At 32.8% G+C, this 20,461-nt stretch overlaps 2 protein-coding genes across 2 annotated transcripts; one reads left to right on the forward strand and one right to left on the reverse strand.

Moving 5' to 3' along the window:
- The first annotated feature begins 6,602 nt into the window (after window positions 1-6,602).
- On the forward strand, window positions 6,603-10,918 carry LOC119831168. Its single transcript, XM_038354442.1, has 3 exons — window positions 6,603-6,732; window positions 9,939-10,035; window positions 10,694-10,918. The coding sequence occupies exons 1-3, from the start codon at window positions 6,715-6,717 to the stop codon at window positions 10,822-10,824; spliced, it is 246 nt and encodes an 81-aa protein (XP_038210370.1). The 5' UTR covers window positions 6,603-6,714; the 3' UTR covers window positions 10,825-10,918.
- Window positions 10,919-11,269: 351 nt separating this feature from the next.
- On the reverse strand, window positions 11,270-12,763 carry LOC119831200 (cytochrome P450 6k1-like). Its single transcript, XM_038354489.1, has one exon. It carries the CDS (start codon window positions 12,761-12,763, stop codon window positions 11,270-11,272), a length of 1,494 nt encoding a protein of 497 aa, XP_038210417.1.
- Between the last annotated feature and the right edge of the window lie 7,698 nt (window positions 12,764-20,461).

Here is a 20,461-nt window from a genome sequence, read left to right on the forward strand (position 1 = left end):
TGGAAAGAAATTCCTTATTTTCGTTTGATTGTTTAGGCAAGTTTCTTATTTCAACAGTGCTGGAACAGGACGATTTCTCTAGTTGATCTAGTTTAAGTTCCAGGCGTGCTAACTGTGTCTTATAGTCTTTATTCTCCTTCTCTAATTCATATACTCTTGCTAATAAGTCTTCATGTTGACATGTAATGCATTCAATAGATTTTTGTATATCTTGGTTTTGGGATATAATAGTAGTGAGGGTTGTGTTTAATGATTCAAATTTGAGATCCTGCTGTTCTTTTAATTCCGCGAACATATTTTTAATGTCCTCCAACGACAAAGTGGACGGCATAGGAGATTCGGCAGTTCGTTTTAGGCGTTTGGTAATATTAAAGTAATTGTCGTCCGAATCACGATGTGGTCGATTTAAGGCCGAGTCAGAGTTATATTGCGTTGCAACATTAGGAGTAATTAACTGAGAACAAGCTTGTGGAGAACGCTGGACTGACATCGCGAACACCAATAGAATGCGCTCGAGTAAATAGAAATGTATTACAGTAGCGCACGGTTGCAATTAGCGTAGCTATTGCATACAACACACAGCTAGGGATGAGTAGATGACTCACCGACGTTGTTATCCTCTTCTCATTGAACGTCTTGCTCTTTACCGTAAGTCACTACAGCCCGTTTATGTTCTCCTGGTACTTGAACAACGCAACACTTAATGTATTGACTGTAGATTCGTGCAATAATTAGTTCTCAGTGTATTGTTTATTAAACAATTTTTTTGTGGCAGGCTTACTTCGATCTCTTAGATGCCGTGTGATCCTGGTAGTTTGAGTTACAATTGTAATAATATTGAGTAGATGATTGACTCACTCACTCACTGAAGTGAATTTTTTAAAACAAACTCTTCGAGGTTATGGTCGCCTATTATTTTGTAAGAATATAAATCACTTTAAAATTTAATTTAAATATGAAATGAACAAACAACACGTCCGTAATGAAACAGATATCGCGAGGAAGGGGATTTTAACATAGGACTTGAAGTTAACGTGAATATAAGATAGAATATTCTGATATGTAACGGAAAACGATATCCATTTATTCATTATAGATAAAATCAGGACATTTGATACAAAAGGTATAGCTTAATAGTAATTTCTTCCAAGCAACCCATAAAATGATACGTTAAAAGACTTGTGAAAGATAAACGCACAATGAAAAATATTGTCATATCACTACATAGTATAAAGCAAAGTCGCTTTCTGCCGTCTGTGTGTCTGTATGCTTAGATCGTTTAAACTACGACAGACTTTGATGGGGTTTTATAATAGATAGAGTGATTCAAGAGGAAGGTTTATATGTATATATCATCTACTCATGCACCAGTGCGAAGCCGTGTGAATAATACTAAACTAGCAATATTGTTTTGTTGAAATAATTTACTGAATTATATTTCAACACTGGTTACACGTCGTCTAAAACTAAAGGCTTATCATGTCAAGGGTATCATATTCATTGGAACTTTATAAGTAACCCGGACGAAATGACCCGCGCCTTTTTATCATTTCTCCATATAATTTTTTTATCATTTAGGGTGCGTTCAAAACCTTTATCAATGGAATTAGAACGCACCCTAATTCCATTGATTCAGCCAACGTCAAAACATCTGCCGTCTGTTTATCGTAATTGAGCAATAATTATGATAACACTTTAAAATCAATAATTTCTAAAACATTATTATCATACAATTTAATATATTAATTTGGATTAAATTAAAAATTATCAAAACCTTGCACTGATAATCGATTAACACTAATTCAAGGTGGTCTATTTCTTGAAGCCACTTGCTGCAATGGTTGGTAACATTGGTCTCTTTATGTAACACTTGGCAATAACTTGGTTCGAAGAAATGACAGTGACGTAACAGCGGTCCCGAAACCGACGGTGGGCATAGCGAGCTGTCGATATTGGAGCAATTTGTTGATATAACGATAAGTTTGTAAAACCTTAATTAATCCTTTTGAGATTATTTATGTTACCGAAGATATGATAACGCTTATAAACGAAAATAGCTCACAATACGCTGTGGTGACAGCAGAAGATTCACATGGTATATCCTGTTATGGCTCCTATCGTTACTAAAATCATAAATGATAGTGTTTGTTTGTTTATCTTTCTTTCACGTGGAAAAAGAGTGATTTTATACTATGATCTTTATGGATATTGGTAGTCTAGACATATATGGTTTCATTTCCATGGGAAATTCCTTTAATGACACCGACTATGACCCTTTGGACATTAATTACAATTTTGTATAAGGGTAGAAGAAAAAAACTTATACAAACATAAGTTCGTTTGCAGATCTTACGATGCCAAATCAAATGGATTGCCGCATGGATTGCTCTTTAAATGATATGAGATAGAGAAAGGAATAACGAGGGGATTAAAGGATTAAGATGAGTCCAGGAAGGGAATGGAAAAGGATACGGGGCTTTTGCTATCTCTTATATTCTTTTGGCTACTTGCCTATGGATAAATTTAAGTTGTTCATTACATGTGATGATGTAACAGTAGTGATACAATATCGGTAGGTGTTCAATTTCACGGTTCGCTTCATATCAATCTTTGTCTAGTTATTACGTGGCGAAACTTCTATTAGTTTTCAACAGACTCGTAATAATAGATTGTTTATTGTAAACAGATATTGTTTTATTGAGTTAAAATAAATATTCACTAATGTTTTGCACAATCCGTGAAGTTTCAATCGAAAAATCATTAAATTTAAATAAATAATCAAATTATTGTGTTGATAAAACAGATTTGTTTTTTTATGTTCAAGTCGAAAAGGCTTCGTCACGAATTGGGCCTGTGTTTTGCTTGGTGAGTAGGAAAGGAAAGCCCGTTTCCTTTTCCTCACGCTTCCCAGTCCATTCCTTCTTTACAGTAGTCAATCCGGGCATTATTCCTCATGCCCAAAAAAGCTGACAGAGACACTATTGCGAATGTTCATGGGCGGTGGTGATCGGTGGTGATGGTAAATCAAGCGAAACACCAGCTCATTTACCCGTTATGTCATAAAAAATATATCTTTTATAGTCTATGGAGTGACATTGCAAGATTTTTTTATATATATTTCAAGTTACTCTTAAATAATTATTTTAGCTAGATGTAAGTTTTTTAAGTCTCTGTCGCATCGGGCGAAAATCTGTTATAGCAATTATTATGATATGTAAATAAAAAAATATCTCTTTAAGTAGATTACGTGTTAATTCAACTTGAAAAAACATTTTAAAAATTGGTTTAAGGAAAAAAAATACTTCCAATGTCATTTTGTAATAAATTTTAAATGCTTGATACTTCATGGCAAGAAGAAATAAGAGCCTGTGAAAATTGATTGCCTTCGTTCCGTGGAAGTTGGTTAAACATTTCGAAGCCATTTACAAAATCCGGACCATGACCTATGAGTTCAAATTAAAATAACAGTACTTATTAATATTTCAGATTAAGACTGTTGGTTCTGAAAGAAGTCAGTTTATTTCTAGAACCTGCAGTTTTTTTGGACTATTAATTATCAACTGAGCAGCAGGGGTTGTCATCGTATGGATAGTAATAAAATTGTTTATTTTAAACCATCATAACATATAACTAGATTCCTAATATGTTTGTTAGAAAATATTTTCAGGAGCCTACACTGATGCATTTTAAATACGTTAGTGTGTTTGTTTGCTTGTTTATGTTTTTTTCACGTTGCAGCCGAACGTTTTTATCGTATGATTCTTAAGTCTGGAGATAGGCAGGAGAGTGAGACATAGGCTAAACAGAGCGGTGGCACCTTTGCCAAATTTAAAGATTTGCTCCTGTATATAAATGTAAATAAAAGAGGCAGATTTTTTTACTAAAAGATAAAGTGTATATCAATTTAATACATTGTTTAAACATATATACATATAAGCACGAACATGCACAAACATATTTAGATATATTGTGTATTTTTGCTTTTAATGTTTTTGCTTCCAATGTACAATCATGTGTGTTATGGCAGAGCGGAACCACCTAACACAAGCATTTTTTCTTGATGCAGAAGTCTTATAACCTCGTAGCGTGTGCAGACTCGAACGTGTTACTTAATGCTAGCCGCGTGAAGCTGGCCCAAGGTGTGTTACGTGGTGCGCGGGAATTCAAGGTGTCTCCAACCTTGCACTGTGTTAAATTTTTATTTATTCAATGCAGCACAAGGCGTAAGAAACCCCGCATTAAAAAAGGTTTATCAAAAAACTCTGAATAAATAGCACATGTCATCACACTAACATTATGTGAAAGTTTGTTTCTTTGGATGCTTATCCGTCAATCATACTGAAACTACTGAACGGATTTTGATGAAATTTGGTATACAGACAGGGTATGAGCTGACTTAAGTGATTAAATGTTCCCATGGGAAGAAACAGGAATCTTGATATCCGGACCAGCGTCTAATATTATATACAACACACTACACTGAGCTAGATGGAAGTAACTCCTGGACGATAGTGAAGATAAAGCTTTTCCTAGCCGCACCAGAGGCAAGACACGGACAGGGTGTTTCAGACCCTGTATCGCAGTCAGCGTGTTAATATTCACCTCAAGGTTTTTATTAGCTTCACCAGTGTGTAACCGACTTCTTTAAAATTGGCTTCGACTCATTTTGAACTCTTATCAAGGATCGGTGACTATACAATATGTTCATGAGTAATCTTATTGCCATGAATCAACAAAAAATTGATTATAAACAAAATACGCTTTAATTCCTTTTTTTCCTAGATTTAAAATTGCACTCTACCTTTTAGCTGATTGTATGATTGAATCATGTTAATTTATTTATTGTTTTTCAACTGTGTAATTGAAAACTGATAAGGTGAAGCTTAATGTACAAAAATTAATGAAATGTTTTTAACGGTGACATCAGTTGGCACAGAGCAGAATGGCTAGAAAAATGATTTAACTCTGCAATAGCCCTGCTTTAAGGGCCACGGTACAAAAAGACATAGTAATATTATACTTAGACTGCTATAAGAGGTGGCGGTAAACCTCCTGCTTCTTTACTTGCTCTGTCATACAAAACAACCATAGTTCGAAAAAATATGAAAATAAATATTGCAATCGTGACTTATAATTTTTATTTTCCTTCATATAAAGATTATAACCTACTCTAGGTTAGTAGTATTATAACCTACGCTAGGACTAGGCTTAGAAACATATAGCAAAAAAACAACAAAAAAAACTCCCTCTCTTACACAGACTAGGTATGCGAAAGGAAAATAATTTCCTTCTAAAATCGTGGATAGAATCAATATCATCATCATCATCAGCCCATATGCCTGCCACCACTGCTTCTTCTGGATAGAATAGCCAGGTTTAAATAATTTCCTAATGCATACAGGATATTATGTTAAGCAAAAATTATTGTACACGAGTGAAAATCGAGTCTCAAGGAGTATGTTACATAAAAACATACACGTAAAGCTTATAACAGCGTGTCAAAAAATAAACTTGTATGAGCATAGGAAGCGTTTTATTATACACATAATACTATATAATTTGCTTGGCATAAGCTTCAATATAACTAGTACAGCTTAAACTTTATCGGTATTTAGCTGTCAAGGCCCGTAGTTAGCCTTAGATATGATAAATATACCTTCATATGTGCAGCTGGGTGATTCTGGTACAACAGAATATTCGTATTTATTATACTACTATATTGGCTCATATCGACAAGGTTGTATGTTATATATATTTTGTTAGTTATACAATGAAACTGTATTTTGAGTGTTTTATTTTTAATTACTTAAACTATAATAATCTTCTTAAGAGGAGATAAAATTAAGTAAATATTATCTCCCATTTTATACGTGATAAGATAATGTACATTATACATGTACGATTAATTTACATTATAAATAAAAGTTTGAGAATTATGTTACAAACTGTATGTGTATGTTCTTAATTAGATTTCTTTTTTTTATGGGATAATATGCTAAGGCGATTACAATGTAAAAATAGAAAACAGCTCTCATTGCTATGCGTTTTACAACATTTTTAATGGTTTGTATAAGTAAATTAATTACGCACGCCCGGAGCTAAGTGAAAGTGGCAATTGAAATTTATTAAACAAATAAAATTGTTTATTTGAGACGCAAACTATCGTTTATATAACTATTGGGTGTCGCATACTAATGATGTTAGATTTGTATCAGAAAATTTTGTCTCGGAAATTCCGTAAAATGGGAACTTTAAATGCGAGGGCGAAAGCACGTGTGGAAATCTAGTAATGACTAAATATTCAATAGTGTTTAAGAACTCTTTTCAGGCTTAAGCTCAGGATTCTTTGACTGTTGTGTATACTTTAAATATTTTAATTTATTTATTTATTCTTTATAGAACACATTTGCCAGTGAATGATAAAAAATATAATAAATTATCAATATAAAAAGTAACATTCCAGCTCAGATATACTAAAATTTATAAATTATTGTTTAAAATGTAATAATAATCAAAATAATAAGTATTACTATAGAATCTCTTTTTGACTATGAATATCGTAATAGTTACACAACAGCCACACGAGATTACGCATAAATCAATACAACGAATAATTAATTATTTATTCATTTAATTGTAGAATGGCCCACAGCTTTGGCGGTCGCATCTCGATATAACAGTGAACGTTCAAACGGGCGCAGCGTAGTGCTCGCAATGTCAACCATTCGGCAGGTTAGTGCTGTTCCTTTGCGATCTTAACATTTCAATCCTGATCCAAAACTAACCATAGATTGTTCTAGAAATCTATTGTCGTACAAAAGTTTGTGAATAACTAGAGAATATTTTTTTGTATTGCCGCGCATTAGACGAACAATCGTAGATTGATTATCCTAGATTAGAGATAAATTATTAATTTCAGGTGTTAGTGCTGTTCGTTGTTATCTATTGTACATAATGTTTGATTTTACGATGATGATATTATGTCATTGATAAGCCGTTTTTTATCTGCGATATTAGAATAATGGAGCGGATTGGTGAATATTAAAGTTTTATTCATTGTGTAATATTTCCTGTGTGTTTTTGGGAAGGATTAGCAATAGTATTATAGGTATAGCCTGAGTTTGGAATCAGAAGCTTGGAATTTATTCGTCAAATCAAAGTGGAACTGTAATAAATTGCAATTGTTTGTAATTGAATTTTAAATTGGTATCATTAAAAAAGTAAATTAGTATCATGCCAAACTCGGTTCTGCCTTACTCTTATAATTTAGGGGGATGAAAAATAGATGTTGGCCGATTCTCATACATTCATCAAAATTGGTCAAGCCGTTTCGGAGGAGTATGGCAACGAAAACTGTGACACGAGAATTTTATATATTAGATAAAAAAAAACTCAAAATTAATCTTCTTTATTGAGCTGAGTAAGGGTACTTACAAAGAGTACGTACTTACTGCTCTTGATTGCGGGTGTTTTGTTCGTTATCTTTAATTATGTTTTATAACACAATATCATAAAAATCCATCAATTATTTTACTTGCAAACAAAAGATTGCTTTAATAATTTTCGCCAGAAAGAAACCAGAACACTGGTGTACCAAAGAAGTATTCGCGCCGAATTCCAGATTAGGAAATTTGAAAAACTCTTATTGGAATCGACATATCTCGCTTTATATGCCTAAATATGTAACTAAATGATGAACACTATATCGAGAACAAATTACTCGCTTATACGGTTTATTGGGATTTGGGAACAAGATTAGCATTCAAGATGATCTATGTTATACCAGCGATGTAATGTTGTATGGAAGTTGAAACATCTTCATCCATATATAGATACTCAGTGTCAGTGTTTGTATCACAACTTCACCGAATCAGTAGGAAAGGCATGAACATATAAGTGTTACTATTTAGGGCTTACTGCCAAATTATTTTAGCTGTAGCCTCTAGCTCTCATTTACACGGCGGGTTTATGAAAATTAATTCAGAATGCTTTTCGCTCTCCCGCGCTCATCTGAGACGCCAGAAAAAAATATTGTCGCTGTTTCTTCTCTTATTCTACTCTTACTTATTCGATATTATAAAATAGAATATTTTCCATATGGCTGGAGGCTTGTATCTTTTTTTGCACCTATCCAGTTTTCTAATAATCAATAACTACATCACGGCTGTCAGTCCTATTCTTATCCTGTCAACGCATTTACCCTAACATTAGATACCCTACCATTGCAAATGTTCATGGGTGGTGGTGATCGCTTACTATCAGGCGAAGCAGAAGCCAGGTTGCCCGTTTTAGCATAAAAAAATAGAAAAATGATACTTGTATTACGGCTCAACGTAAGGAACACCCTACATAGTCCGATATCCGTAAATAACAAAATAATAAGACTTTTTTTTTAAGTGAGGAAATCTTGCATAGATACCCACTCTCAATTTGGTATGGTTCTGATAATTTGAAGGCGGTTAATTTTTTTTTTAAGCATTTATATCACATACACTTCAAATACAATGTACAAATTTGCGAAGTGAATGTGTGTTTATATGGTAAAACTATAGAACTACTTAAGTATATTTAGTTTTATAATCGGATATAGATATTTATCATAAGCCGAGTACATGATATTTTCAAGGTCTTAAAAATTAACCTTGATATTCGATTTACTTCCGAAATTTGAAAGTCAAAGTCACTATTAAACTGCAAAAAAACAGGTCTTATCGTTCTTATACTTCCTGAAAATAATAATAAAAAAATAATGTGTTACTTACTCCAGATTGCTTCGCTAAAATGTATACTCTTACTAATAAATATTATGAATGCGAAAATAAATGGAGGGATGAATTAACGTAGGGACAGGACATTTTATCTTTTATCTATCCCCCACTTCCTTAATGGCGCTAATTTCAAGGTAGTAAGCTATAAATTCGTTTGCGGACTATATGACACTAACAAAAATCGTGCATCATTTTCTTTGAAGTCTTACCCAACCCCTTAAAAAAGGGTATGGTATTTTTTTAAAGTACTTTTCGCAGTTTTCAAGTTTACCAATAAAAAGCACCTACATCATTACTTTTTGGAAATCTTCCCACAGCCCCTAGAAAGAGGGATGAAAAAAGTTGTGTAAAACTCTCCGCATAATAGTATATTCGATGATACAAATAAAGAAAAATAATAAAATAATTATGCAAAACAAATTAAGTTCTCTTTTGTGCTCTCTAGACCAGGAAAAGGGCATCGTGCTACCCAAAACACGTTAGTTAATATAATATCAAATAAACTGAACTAATATTATACAGAAGAAATTTATGTACTTTTGTGATGTACTCAGACTAGATACTGCTCTCATTTAATGTCTAGACTAGCTGTGACCCGCGGTTGAAACCGCGTAAGTCCGTATCCCGTAGGAATATCGGTATAAAAAGTGCCTATGTGTTATTTCAGTTGTCAAGCTATCTACGAAGCAAAATAGTATTATTATTCACCAATAGATGTCAGGAAAAAAAAAACACGAATAAAACACAAATATGACATTTTCTAAAAAAAATTCCTAGCTAGATCGATTTATCGCCCCCGAAACCGCCTATATACTAAATTTCATGAGAATCGTTGGAGCCGATTCCGAGATTCCAATTATATACATATATATACAAGAATTGCTCGTTTAAAGGTATAAGATAAACAATATGAATCGTAACCAACCATTTAATATAATGCATAAAAGTAAGAAAATAACGCAACAAATCTTTATACCAACACGCTTTTATTGGCTCAGCCTGAATATTTAACTAACTCCTTTAGACCTAATTTTGATTTAATTCGAATATTAATTTAGTATGGTCAATTTAAAGCGTTGCACGTTTATCAAGAGTCATTGGTAATAGTATAATAATCACGAGGAAAGTGTTTTTTTTAAAGTATATAAATTTTTTCTCACAAAATTTCAGTTAACTTTACTCCTGTGCGTGGCGTGTGTCGTTCTGGCGCTCCCGACCCCTGATAGTGCAGGATCTTACCCCCTACCTGCACCTGGCTTATCTTACGGTGAGTGCATACCAGTTTAGATAAAAAAGAGGTTTGCAAACAATAAAACAATTGTATTATAAATGTAGTGAGGCTTAGATGAGGGAAATATGTAAACAGCGTTGCAGAAGTAATTTTTGGAACTAAGAGGTTATATTATAATTTTACTTTACGTTTATGCACGCGTTAAATTCGGAGTTATTTTATAAATGTTACAATACATTATTCTTCAATACCTTTATTCATTAAAGGCGTAGGCTTGAAGATTTAAGCATACATAGGGATATAGGGACAGAGAGAGTGATTTTGCTTGCGTAGTATCACGTAGTGGTGTAACTGTAAGCTGCGGTTTCGCGCAAATGATCAATGTAAATTCCAATAGAAGTGAGATGTTATAAGCCCTTGTATAAAGTAGCCATTATCACTCACTAGCTCCTTCTGGCGCAATCAAATATAGTTGTAAACCCTTCATTTATATTATATTTCCAATTTGTTTAAATCAAAAATAGTCATCGTTAAATTGCATACTTTATTTTAATGTTCGCTAAAATGGTGCAGTGCTTAATTTATAAAGTAATAAATTATTTGTTTAAAGTCCTTATATCTTTTGTAATAAAAATACTGTATTTAAATTAAATTTAGAAATGAATTTGAGTAATAATATACTGAAATATTTCAGGTGGGATTCCATACGGCAGCGTGAGTGGAGATGTAGCAAACTATTTCAATAGACGAGCGCCATCTGTGTTTCAAGCTAAGCAACTAAATGTTGCAAGCGTCAACTTCGCGCCGATTGATCAGTATTTATAATAATGGCGCTTACAAATTGATTATTTATTTAGATTATTGTAATAATACATTTTGTAATAAGTTTATCGAATTTTAAATAAAAAATGCGTATAAAGGTACAATTTTATTTCATTTCCAAACATTATAATAACAAAAGTCATAGGGTTAATATTAGTAATATAATGATATGTTTCAATCCTCAAGGGAGGCCTGTGTCCCACAGGATCAAATATTAGCTAATGATGAAGATTTGTTATTTTAAAGCACTGGAAACTGGTTTTAATTAGTTTATTAAAAAAATAAAAATTATAAAAAAAATATCAATATGCTTAAAATACAAATATGCATAGATTTTTTATTTAACCACTCAAACCTTATTTGCACTGTGAACATTATTTAGAAAGTTGTAATTTAAAAAACAAGTACTCTTTTATAACGGCGTATCCTGTCATATTTATGTTAATTTTTAAGCAACATTTCTTGGTATAAACTCAACATCAACATTATAAGGTCTCACTTGTACTGCCTGGGCTTTGTATTTCGGTCCACCTTCGTGGATGATGCTTCGTACAGTAAAGTTACGCAGTAAATGCACTAATCCAGCTTTAGATTGAAGTGAGGCGTACCTAAGACCTACACAAATTCTATTGCCTTTTCCGAAAGGCATGTAAGTGATATCAGCGATTTTATGTTTATTTTCCGGAGCAAACCTTTCAGGAATGAACTTTTCGGGCTCTGGATAATATTTTGGGTCGTGATGTATTTCATATATTGGTGTAAATATCTTAGAACCTTTATCAACTTTGATATTGCCTACTGGGAGAACGCTATCCCTTATACATTGTCTGGTCAAAAATCCGATGGGTGGATGTAATCGCATAGCTTCACTAAACGCCATATCAAGATGTTTCATGCCCATAATGATATCGAAGTTCATTTTATCATTCTTTTCGAATGCTTCGTCGATTTCTTTATGTACTTTTTCTAAATATTCTGGATCTTTCCCTAATTCATATAACGTACCAAATAAAGCGGTAGCTGTCGGTTCCACGCCCGCGGCGAAGAAAAAGAAAGCTTGCGCAGCTAAAAGTTCATCAGTTGGTGTCATTTCCAAGCCAGTCTCTTTGTCTACCATTTTCCCTGCTTTTTGTATTGCTACACACAAATCAGCGAAGTCGTGTCTCTTGACATTTTCTTTTTCCCGTGCACGCAAAATTTGTTTTATTGCACCAATAAAGAACTTCTCATGCTGTGTGAAAAATTTTAATCCAAGCCAATTAGACAAATTACCGCTTAGAGTTAATACGGCAAAACTTAAATTAGAAGAGAAGGTTGCCTTAAACGCATTTCGCGCCATATCAAGGAACGGTGAATCGAAAATGGATCCTGTGCTTATACCAAACACGGCTCCTCCGATTGCCGCAGAGCAAAAAGACATCAATGTATTAAAAGTGTCACCTTTTAACAGTTGTTTATTTTCGTTCAAATGTTGAACGAAGTCTAAAGCACTTTTATCGATGATATAATACATAGATTTAAGTTTTGTAGACGTGAACAGCGGTGTCATATGTTGTCGGGTCAGTTTCCACCGATTCCCATTCATGAAAAGAATATTGTCAGCGAGTAGATCATCTTTGTGAACATCCAGTCCTCTATGGTTGAAAGAGCTAAAGTCAGTTGACAGCACATGTTGCACGTTAGTGGGATCTATCACGTATAGCGATGGCGTGATAAATGTCCCAATACCAACAGCTGGTTCCTTCCTATATTCTTTGTAAACTTCCCATAAATTTAGATATACTGCCTTTTTTTTAAATACAAAATCCCATAACACACTTGTCACTTTATGCTTCTTATAGAACGCCACATTTCTTCTCTTCCAGTAGTATTCATTGTATATTCCAATTAAATAAACGATACATACTATAAGTCCACTGAATACGAGTAAGAATGTTATCATATTTGCAGTATGAGACGTTCTGGCTGTTGGAGATTTAAGATTTAAGCAAGGGCGGCACATATATATGTATAAATAAATATGTTTATCTACTGGTGTCTCTAATGATAATCATATCTTACATTTAATGTTATCGTAATTCAGGTTCACTCCTCCAGCGTTATTGTGAAATCTTGCGTAAACCTTGGTTTCCATTTCAAGATAATTTAAATACACTTATAATAAAAAAATATTTACTCTCTAATGAATTTATCCTGCTAATATTATGAACGCAAAAGTTTGTAAATGTTTCTGGATGGATGGATATTTGTTTGTTACTTATTCACTCGAAAAGATTGTTACAGATATATATTTTATTAATCTTTAATATTAGGAGGAATTCTATTGTTAAAGCATAATTGTAGCTCTAAGTAACAAATAATAAAGCAAAATTAAGCTACTAACATTATTTAAAGGAATATTCATAAAAGGTGACGGTATATCTGTGGGACTGTCAGTTTGTTTCGGGGTCTTGTTGAAGTGAAACTTCTTTAGAATCGTTGTGAAACGACAGGTAAGAGACACAAATACAAAAATGTGTAGAATGAAGCTGGCAAAGAATGAGACAGAAATCTACATACTATTTTATTCATTATTTTGTCGATTTACTGAAGTTTCACTTCTATCGTGTGAGAATCGCGCACACACCTTTCTTTTGCTGGCTGGACAGATTGGGATGGGCCTAAACGTCCTATACTATGTACTGACAAATTATAGTTATGTAGTATTTAATTAACTTACCTAAACCTTAACTTTAATCATTATTAGCTTTCTATGGATATCCAACTTTACACAGGTAAACAATTTTGATAATTCATTATATTACGCGTTTGATTCCATATGTACCTATACTTATTTTTAAAATACTGATAAACTTCCTAGAACCGGTTTTTTCCAAGAGATAAGGTTTTTTTGCACAATCATTCCCAGGGAGGCGTACTCTACAGCCGACCACTCGCATTAGCACAAATATGCTGACAAGTGTAGGGAAGCATTTACGAATGTTTTTTTCCAAATAAAATATGTAATAGTCGTATACTTACTGCAGATATATTTGCACGTGAGTGACCCTGTGTTAATAATATTTTTCAAAGCTAAAAATATATACAGACATGAATACTAATTATTAAGAAGCAATGTTCAGGAATCTGTGAGTTTATGATATCGTAGGGGTAATATCAGTTTCTATTGAATCTAGTTTTAAAATTCGTTTAAAAGAAGTCAGCCATTTTGCATGGGTGAGTGACATAGCAGCTGCAATAAAAAATACACATTTACATCGAATTATAAAAAGGCATTTGGCTTTGTACATCCTTGTCTTTTAAATAAAAAACTAAAATCATTATTTTGTGTAAGATTTAACAAATAAAAAAGTAACTTATTTATTTGTTCTTAATATTATGAAACATGCAGAAAACATCATTGAATCTAGGTATTTAACCTAGTGTGGTGAGGCTCAATCTATTTAATCGTTACATACAAATTTCATCCATACAATTCTTTATGTTAATAGTAAATATTTTATCTTTCTTTAATTAATTTAAGTATGTCCTTTATACTATGACCATAACCTATTGTCATTTTTAAGTACATCTATTCTTTATTGGAAAACGAATTTTAAATTGCATCAACACAAAGTGTCTTAGCAAATAAATCGATTAAAATTCAACGGAACTTCCAAGAAGATGCGCTTAGCCCAACATTTATACTCTATGCTCGGTTTGACATGATTTCATCTATCAAATTTGGCTTTTTCAGTTCAGTGAACGAGTTTGATTTTGTGTTATTTTCGGATTTATTTGCGGTAAGTGTAGTTTTTTATTAGACAGAATTATATGATTCTATTTAGATAAAAATAGAATCAATCCCAAATTGGTTGAAAGAAATACATCGTAATAACTACATATGGTAGACCCCAAAAAGTCCGTTATAATTTTTATTTGGTATTATTTTCGCAGGCGGTTGAGTTTTTTTGTTCAAAATTATTATTTTGTATTATCTAAGTGCGAAATGTTCAGCGATTTTTTTTTTTTAATGAAACATAAAGTTTTTGGAATAAACATACCTTTTTAAATAATATAATCATATATTTTTCAATGATCCAATAATATTGAACAATAATATATACCTACTTACATGTAATTTTTGTTAACAGAATTAGTTTTATGTATTATGTTTTTGTTAGGAGACCTAATATTGTGATGATTATTGATTTTTTTCTTTTCAACCGACCGAAAAAAAAGTTCTCCGACAAAAATGATTTGGTTTGTTGTTTGTTTCATAGAATCTTGGCGTATCGGACATAAGGATGAAAAGGGGGAGGAGATGCACTCTCTCGGAGAGTAAAAGTTAACCATTTTAATAACGATGTTTATCTTAACAGTTATTTCTTGTTACTTTTGTAACAACAAGATTTTTGTGGAAGAAAATACATATTGCGTAATATCGCACCATTCTAATAACAACGTTTATTTTACAGTTGTTTGTTGTTTGTTGAGTAACAACTAGATTTTTGTTGATGTAGAAATAACTATCCTAATAACGTTTATATTTACAGAGATCAGATTGTAACCCGTAGGACGTTTGAATGTAATAAGTGCGAATGTGACCTAATTTTAACCAACATGTTTACGATTAGGAACATAAAATGATCACTTTTTATACAGGGGAAATCTTGCATAGATACTCACGGCCCCCGGGGAAGAGACCGTGGGTTATGTCGGATTCCTACCGAATAAAACCCCAATGTGTTCCGTCGAGGCCCATAACTGAAGGCTAGAAATTACAAAGAGGTTGTGTTGATAACATGTATGTATGTAATTTTTTTTTATTCAATTAGTACGTGTGTGTGTGTGTGTGTGTGTGAAGTCTCGTGTCCCTAGTGGGGTATGGGACAGATGATGTACACCTGTTTCACTGAACGATTTTCTTTACGGACAAGTAGGTGATCAGCCTTCGATTCCTGCCAGACCAAGAAATTATTTTTTGTGCGTCCCCAATTAGTATGTGGTACCTTACAAGTACGATAATACTAAATTACAGTAAAATGTTGGTAAGAACGTGAGACGTGAGTTATTTATTGTGTTGTTTTTGAAAATAAAATAAAATATTGAGTGAGATTGTATTTTTATTCGCTATTCCTTAAAAATTGAACAACTATCATATAATATTGGTTACAGAAAGTATAAGTGCAACCGCGGGGCGTAGCTAGTAAGTTATTTTAAGAAACAATAAATACATATAATAAAACAATAAAAAATCTGTGTCTCTACATTGAAGATAATAATTAGAGGGGGCTTCAAAACAGCAATAGAGCATGAATCCAAAAAAACTACTTTTGTCTGTTCGTTTGTGCACGCTCTCGTGCAATCTACGGAACTACTGAACGGATTTGAATAATTTTCTTTTTGTTGTATATAGGTTAAGTATGGGCAATATATAGACTATAATTTATTTCGGAAACTGGAACACCTGATGCAGAACCGCAACCACCTAAACTATTAGAGGTATAAATATCGTGCCATAGCAAAAATTGTTTTCGTGATGAGGGTTTTCTGCTGATAGTATAAATTTGAAGATTTGAAACACGTAATATGAAACTCTAAGAACCCAGTTACACAATTACATATATATGAATGAGATCTTATCAAAAGTAATTCAGTCTGCAGAGCATTTTCTTATAAAAATCCAAGATTTGACTATTATATAAATAGAATGATATCTTAGCAATGTTGCTCAGTCTGATGGGCATTTTCTGTTATCTTATAATAATCGAGATATGGAACATTATAACATATCCTCGCAAATTCGGGAAGAAAGCTGTTATATCTACACTTTAACCTAATTTTAATGAAAGCCTCCAGTTTGTTCTTGTTAAAAGTTGACGCGAAGTCGCGGACACAATGTATCAAATATAACAAATTAAAAAAAAATGGATTACAACGACACGCTACAGAGCGCGGTTGTCAGTTTTTTACGCGTTTATCGTACTGATTTGTTCTAGATACTTATCTGTGGCTTTGATAGTGACGTGCATGAGGAAAATATCGATAGTTGGAATTATGACATTTGCGTAATGTATGTATTGTTCTTCATTAATAAAAATTATAACAAAGAATTTGGGAGTCACACCACGCTTCGGTACGAGTTGTACCAATTCGCACCAGAGAAGTACCACACCCCCACGACTGGCCTGAAACAGTAGCATCTTGTTGTGTTTCGTACGGTGGGTGGGGAGCGCATACACTCAGGCACTACCTGTGCAAAATTTTACGATAAGGCGAACCACTAGCTCAGCCGCCCACTTGTAGAATAAAAACGCATTTTAAAACATTTTATTGAAACGAAAAAGTATCCAGCTTAATCTCATAAAGTTTATAGTGATGAAATTGCCATTGTTCCTTAAAAAAGGGTTATCTAATTTAAAAATTGCGTATTCCATAATATTACATTTATGTATTAGGTTCTTTATACTTATAGCTACAAATTTTTGTACCACAGCAAGTATTAAATGTAATGGAGGTTGCCGAAAAATGTAATTTTATGTTTTTGATGGGTTAACGGTTTTTTTTAGCAAAAAAATAAACCACCTTCGAACTGTTAGAACTAGAACCAAATTTATGTGGGACTAATTGGCAGGCACCAGCTTTCAAATACAAAAAGGATGTTAAAAATCGATTCACCCAGTAAATAGTTAGGAGGTAACATAATTATGCAAAAATATCCCATAATGCCTAAAGTACTATACTATCTATTTACAATTAAGAAAAAAAGGGTCAGTGACCGCGTCTCTTGCATCTCTCTTTCAAAATTCCTTCAGAAATTCTTTCAGAAACAATTAAATACCACATTTTACCGATGATAAGAAATGTTATTGTTCACTTTCACTTTGCTAATCATGACATAATGTGAAGCATATTGTTTCTCATTGATTGAGTATCTCAAGAAACAGAAGTGCATCTGTCTAACTGACCATTCAGTTCATATTTGTGATGCGCGCTTTATGCTTATGCGTACTCTACTCTTATTCGACTAATAAATTTACTACAAAAGGTGTGAAGTGGCTGGCAATCCAGATATCGGAAGGGTGTCACTGAAAATCAGTATCGAGGTGTTCTTCCTCAAATATACTGAGTGGCATCCTTTTTTGGCGCACGCAATCACACGTAATTTATTTATTTTTTTACTCTCTCATTATAATTATCTGTTTTTTTTCTTCATTTCTTTATTTTTTGTTTTTATGTATTGTTACTATTTGCGTGTGTTAAAATTAATTGTTCTTTCTTTCTTTCTTTCTTACAAAAAAATATATCGATAAATGTTTTAAAAGTGCAGGGACATCCCTAGTTGTTATGACGTTTTGCCGCGTCTTATTATTGTATTATGTTATCCGGGACGCGTCATAAAGCGGCGTATCGGACTACTATGTTATTATAAATGTCTCAAGTGCTTTCGTCAAACTGTTTACATAATATTACGATAGCATAGGAATTTGATCTTCAAATTTCGTTTGAAGTTTATATTTTTCTTAAAATTGTCTTTGAATTTTGTCAAATTAAGATACTAAAATATAAAATATAAATATAAAATAAGATGATAATAAAAAAAAAACTTTTTTAATCGTTATTTGTTTTAACTGAAAAAAGGTCGTATAACAATAAATCTAATGTCGTTTACAGAATTAAAAAATTTGATGTGATTGCTGAGTAATTGCTGTTTTCGGAGAGTCAGTATTATAGTCATTGTCTGAGGTAGAGGTAGTGCTTATTGTTAACCCTCTTAACCTATAAGTGCTGACAGTTACTGACTGGTTTGACAGTTGGATTACTATGATTGAGAGGTTAAGTGCACTATTTTGAAACCTTAATAGGTAGTAGGTTATAGGGTGGTAAGCTCAAATGAAAATTTTCAAAAAATATAAAATAATTGTTACGAGGCGGGATCACACTTGGCCCAGAGGTTATTTCACGATGCGATCATCTCAAATCTCATCAAGGGAGCAGAAATATAAAACGGCGGTGCGCTGAACGAATGCAGCCGGATGACGGGGAACAGGGAAAGATGGCGGAACATTGTGAAGCGAGTTGCATCTGCCCCTGATACCTCATGATGACCACGACCGCTCTGTCAAGAGTGATACGACAAAGAAGAAGAAGATAAAACGGGAAGCTTTAAAATGAAAAAGAAAATAATCATCAAAATCGCTTCAATGAGTCGAAAGTTCTGGAAGTAACAAACAAAAACGCAGTCGAATTGAAAAAACTACTCCTTTATTTGAAGTCGTTTGAAAAAATGTTATATCATAAATATAAATATTATGAAATTTTGTATCGATAATATATCGATTATAGATAACGCGTGATAATAATTATATGAATATAATGATGAATTTTGCATATTCATATGAATAAGTAAAATTCAATAGCATTTTATGACTCATTTTATTAAACTAGCCGCTCGTCCCGGGTCCACTCGATTTATACCGGGTTATATACAAGATAAATTTTAGCCTACAACACTCAAATAATGTGGCTTTCTATTGGTTAAAGTTGTTTTTAATCAGTTAAGTAGATCCAGAGATACTCCCTATAACTTCGCAAACTTTAAGTTTATCCATATATTAAAGTTGTCCACATTGACATAAATTCTACGTTTCGGCATAATATGTAGTATCCGTTATATTTATATCTTTATAATTGATGAAGTGATGTCAGAGTGGATACGAACAGCGAGAGATAGAGACAGATGGAAGTCTTTAGAGGAAGCCTTCGTCGAAGGACAAATGTTGACTAAAGCCGCATAACACCTGTTGATATTCTTTCTTTTTTTTATGTCACAGTCGGCAATGGAGCTGGTGGGTCGCCTGATGGTAAGCGCTACCACCGCCCATGAAATTTTATAGAGGCATTATAGGTCCATTGCAGACTTTTCGCCTCTACAAATGGATTGCCGACTATTTAGGAAGAGATTAAGAAAGGATTGGCGAGAGGAATAAAGGAAAGGACTGGGAAGGGAAGGAAAAGGATATGGGCCTATTATTATTACGAATTCGATATTCAGAACACTAATCTTAAAATTTAATTAGATATATTTATTGTTAAAAAAAATTGTTGTAAAAGGTAAATAGCAATAAAGTCTTATTATATTTGTATTATTTATTTCATATATCTTTATAGATGTTGATCTTTATTATTGTTACTGAGACAGACTTTTGAAATTAATTTCTGTCACTATCAGAATACGTCTGTTTACATTACTCATTATAATTTTTATTTATTTTTAATTGTACATTTATTTGTTCATTCATTCTTTGATATATTTACTAATGTCGGTGTTTTTAATAAGTATGTATTTTAAGGTGCACTAAACGATTTTTCTTTCTTTCTTTATAAAAACTAAATACATTATAATTAAGATAGAATCGAGAATGAAGCGCGTACCTCAATTGGGTAAATTTTAACTATACTTAAATAGTCTACAGCAGACACAGTCGATGGAGAATTATAGAAAGAACTAGAATAAAATGTAAATATGTACTAATGGCGGCCTTATCGCTACGTGTCTATTCCGGACTACCATATGTGCGTACGTCAGGAGAGATATTTAAAGGAGATGGGTGAGCAAAAAAAAAAGGGGAGTAGACAACTAAGAATATGAATACCA

The sequence above is a fragment of the Zerene cesonia genome, chromosome 13, assembly GCF_012273895.1.
Source record: "Zerene cesonia ecotype Mississippi chromosome 13, Zerene_cesonia_1.1, whole genome shotgun sequence".
Taxonomy (NCBI): Eukaryota; Metazoa; Arthropoda; class Insecta; order Lepidoptera; family Pieridae; genus Zerene; species Zerene cesonia.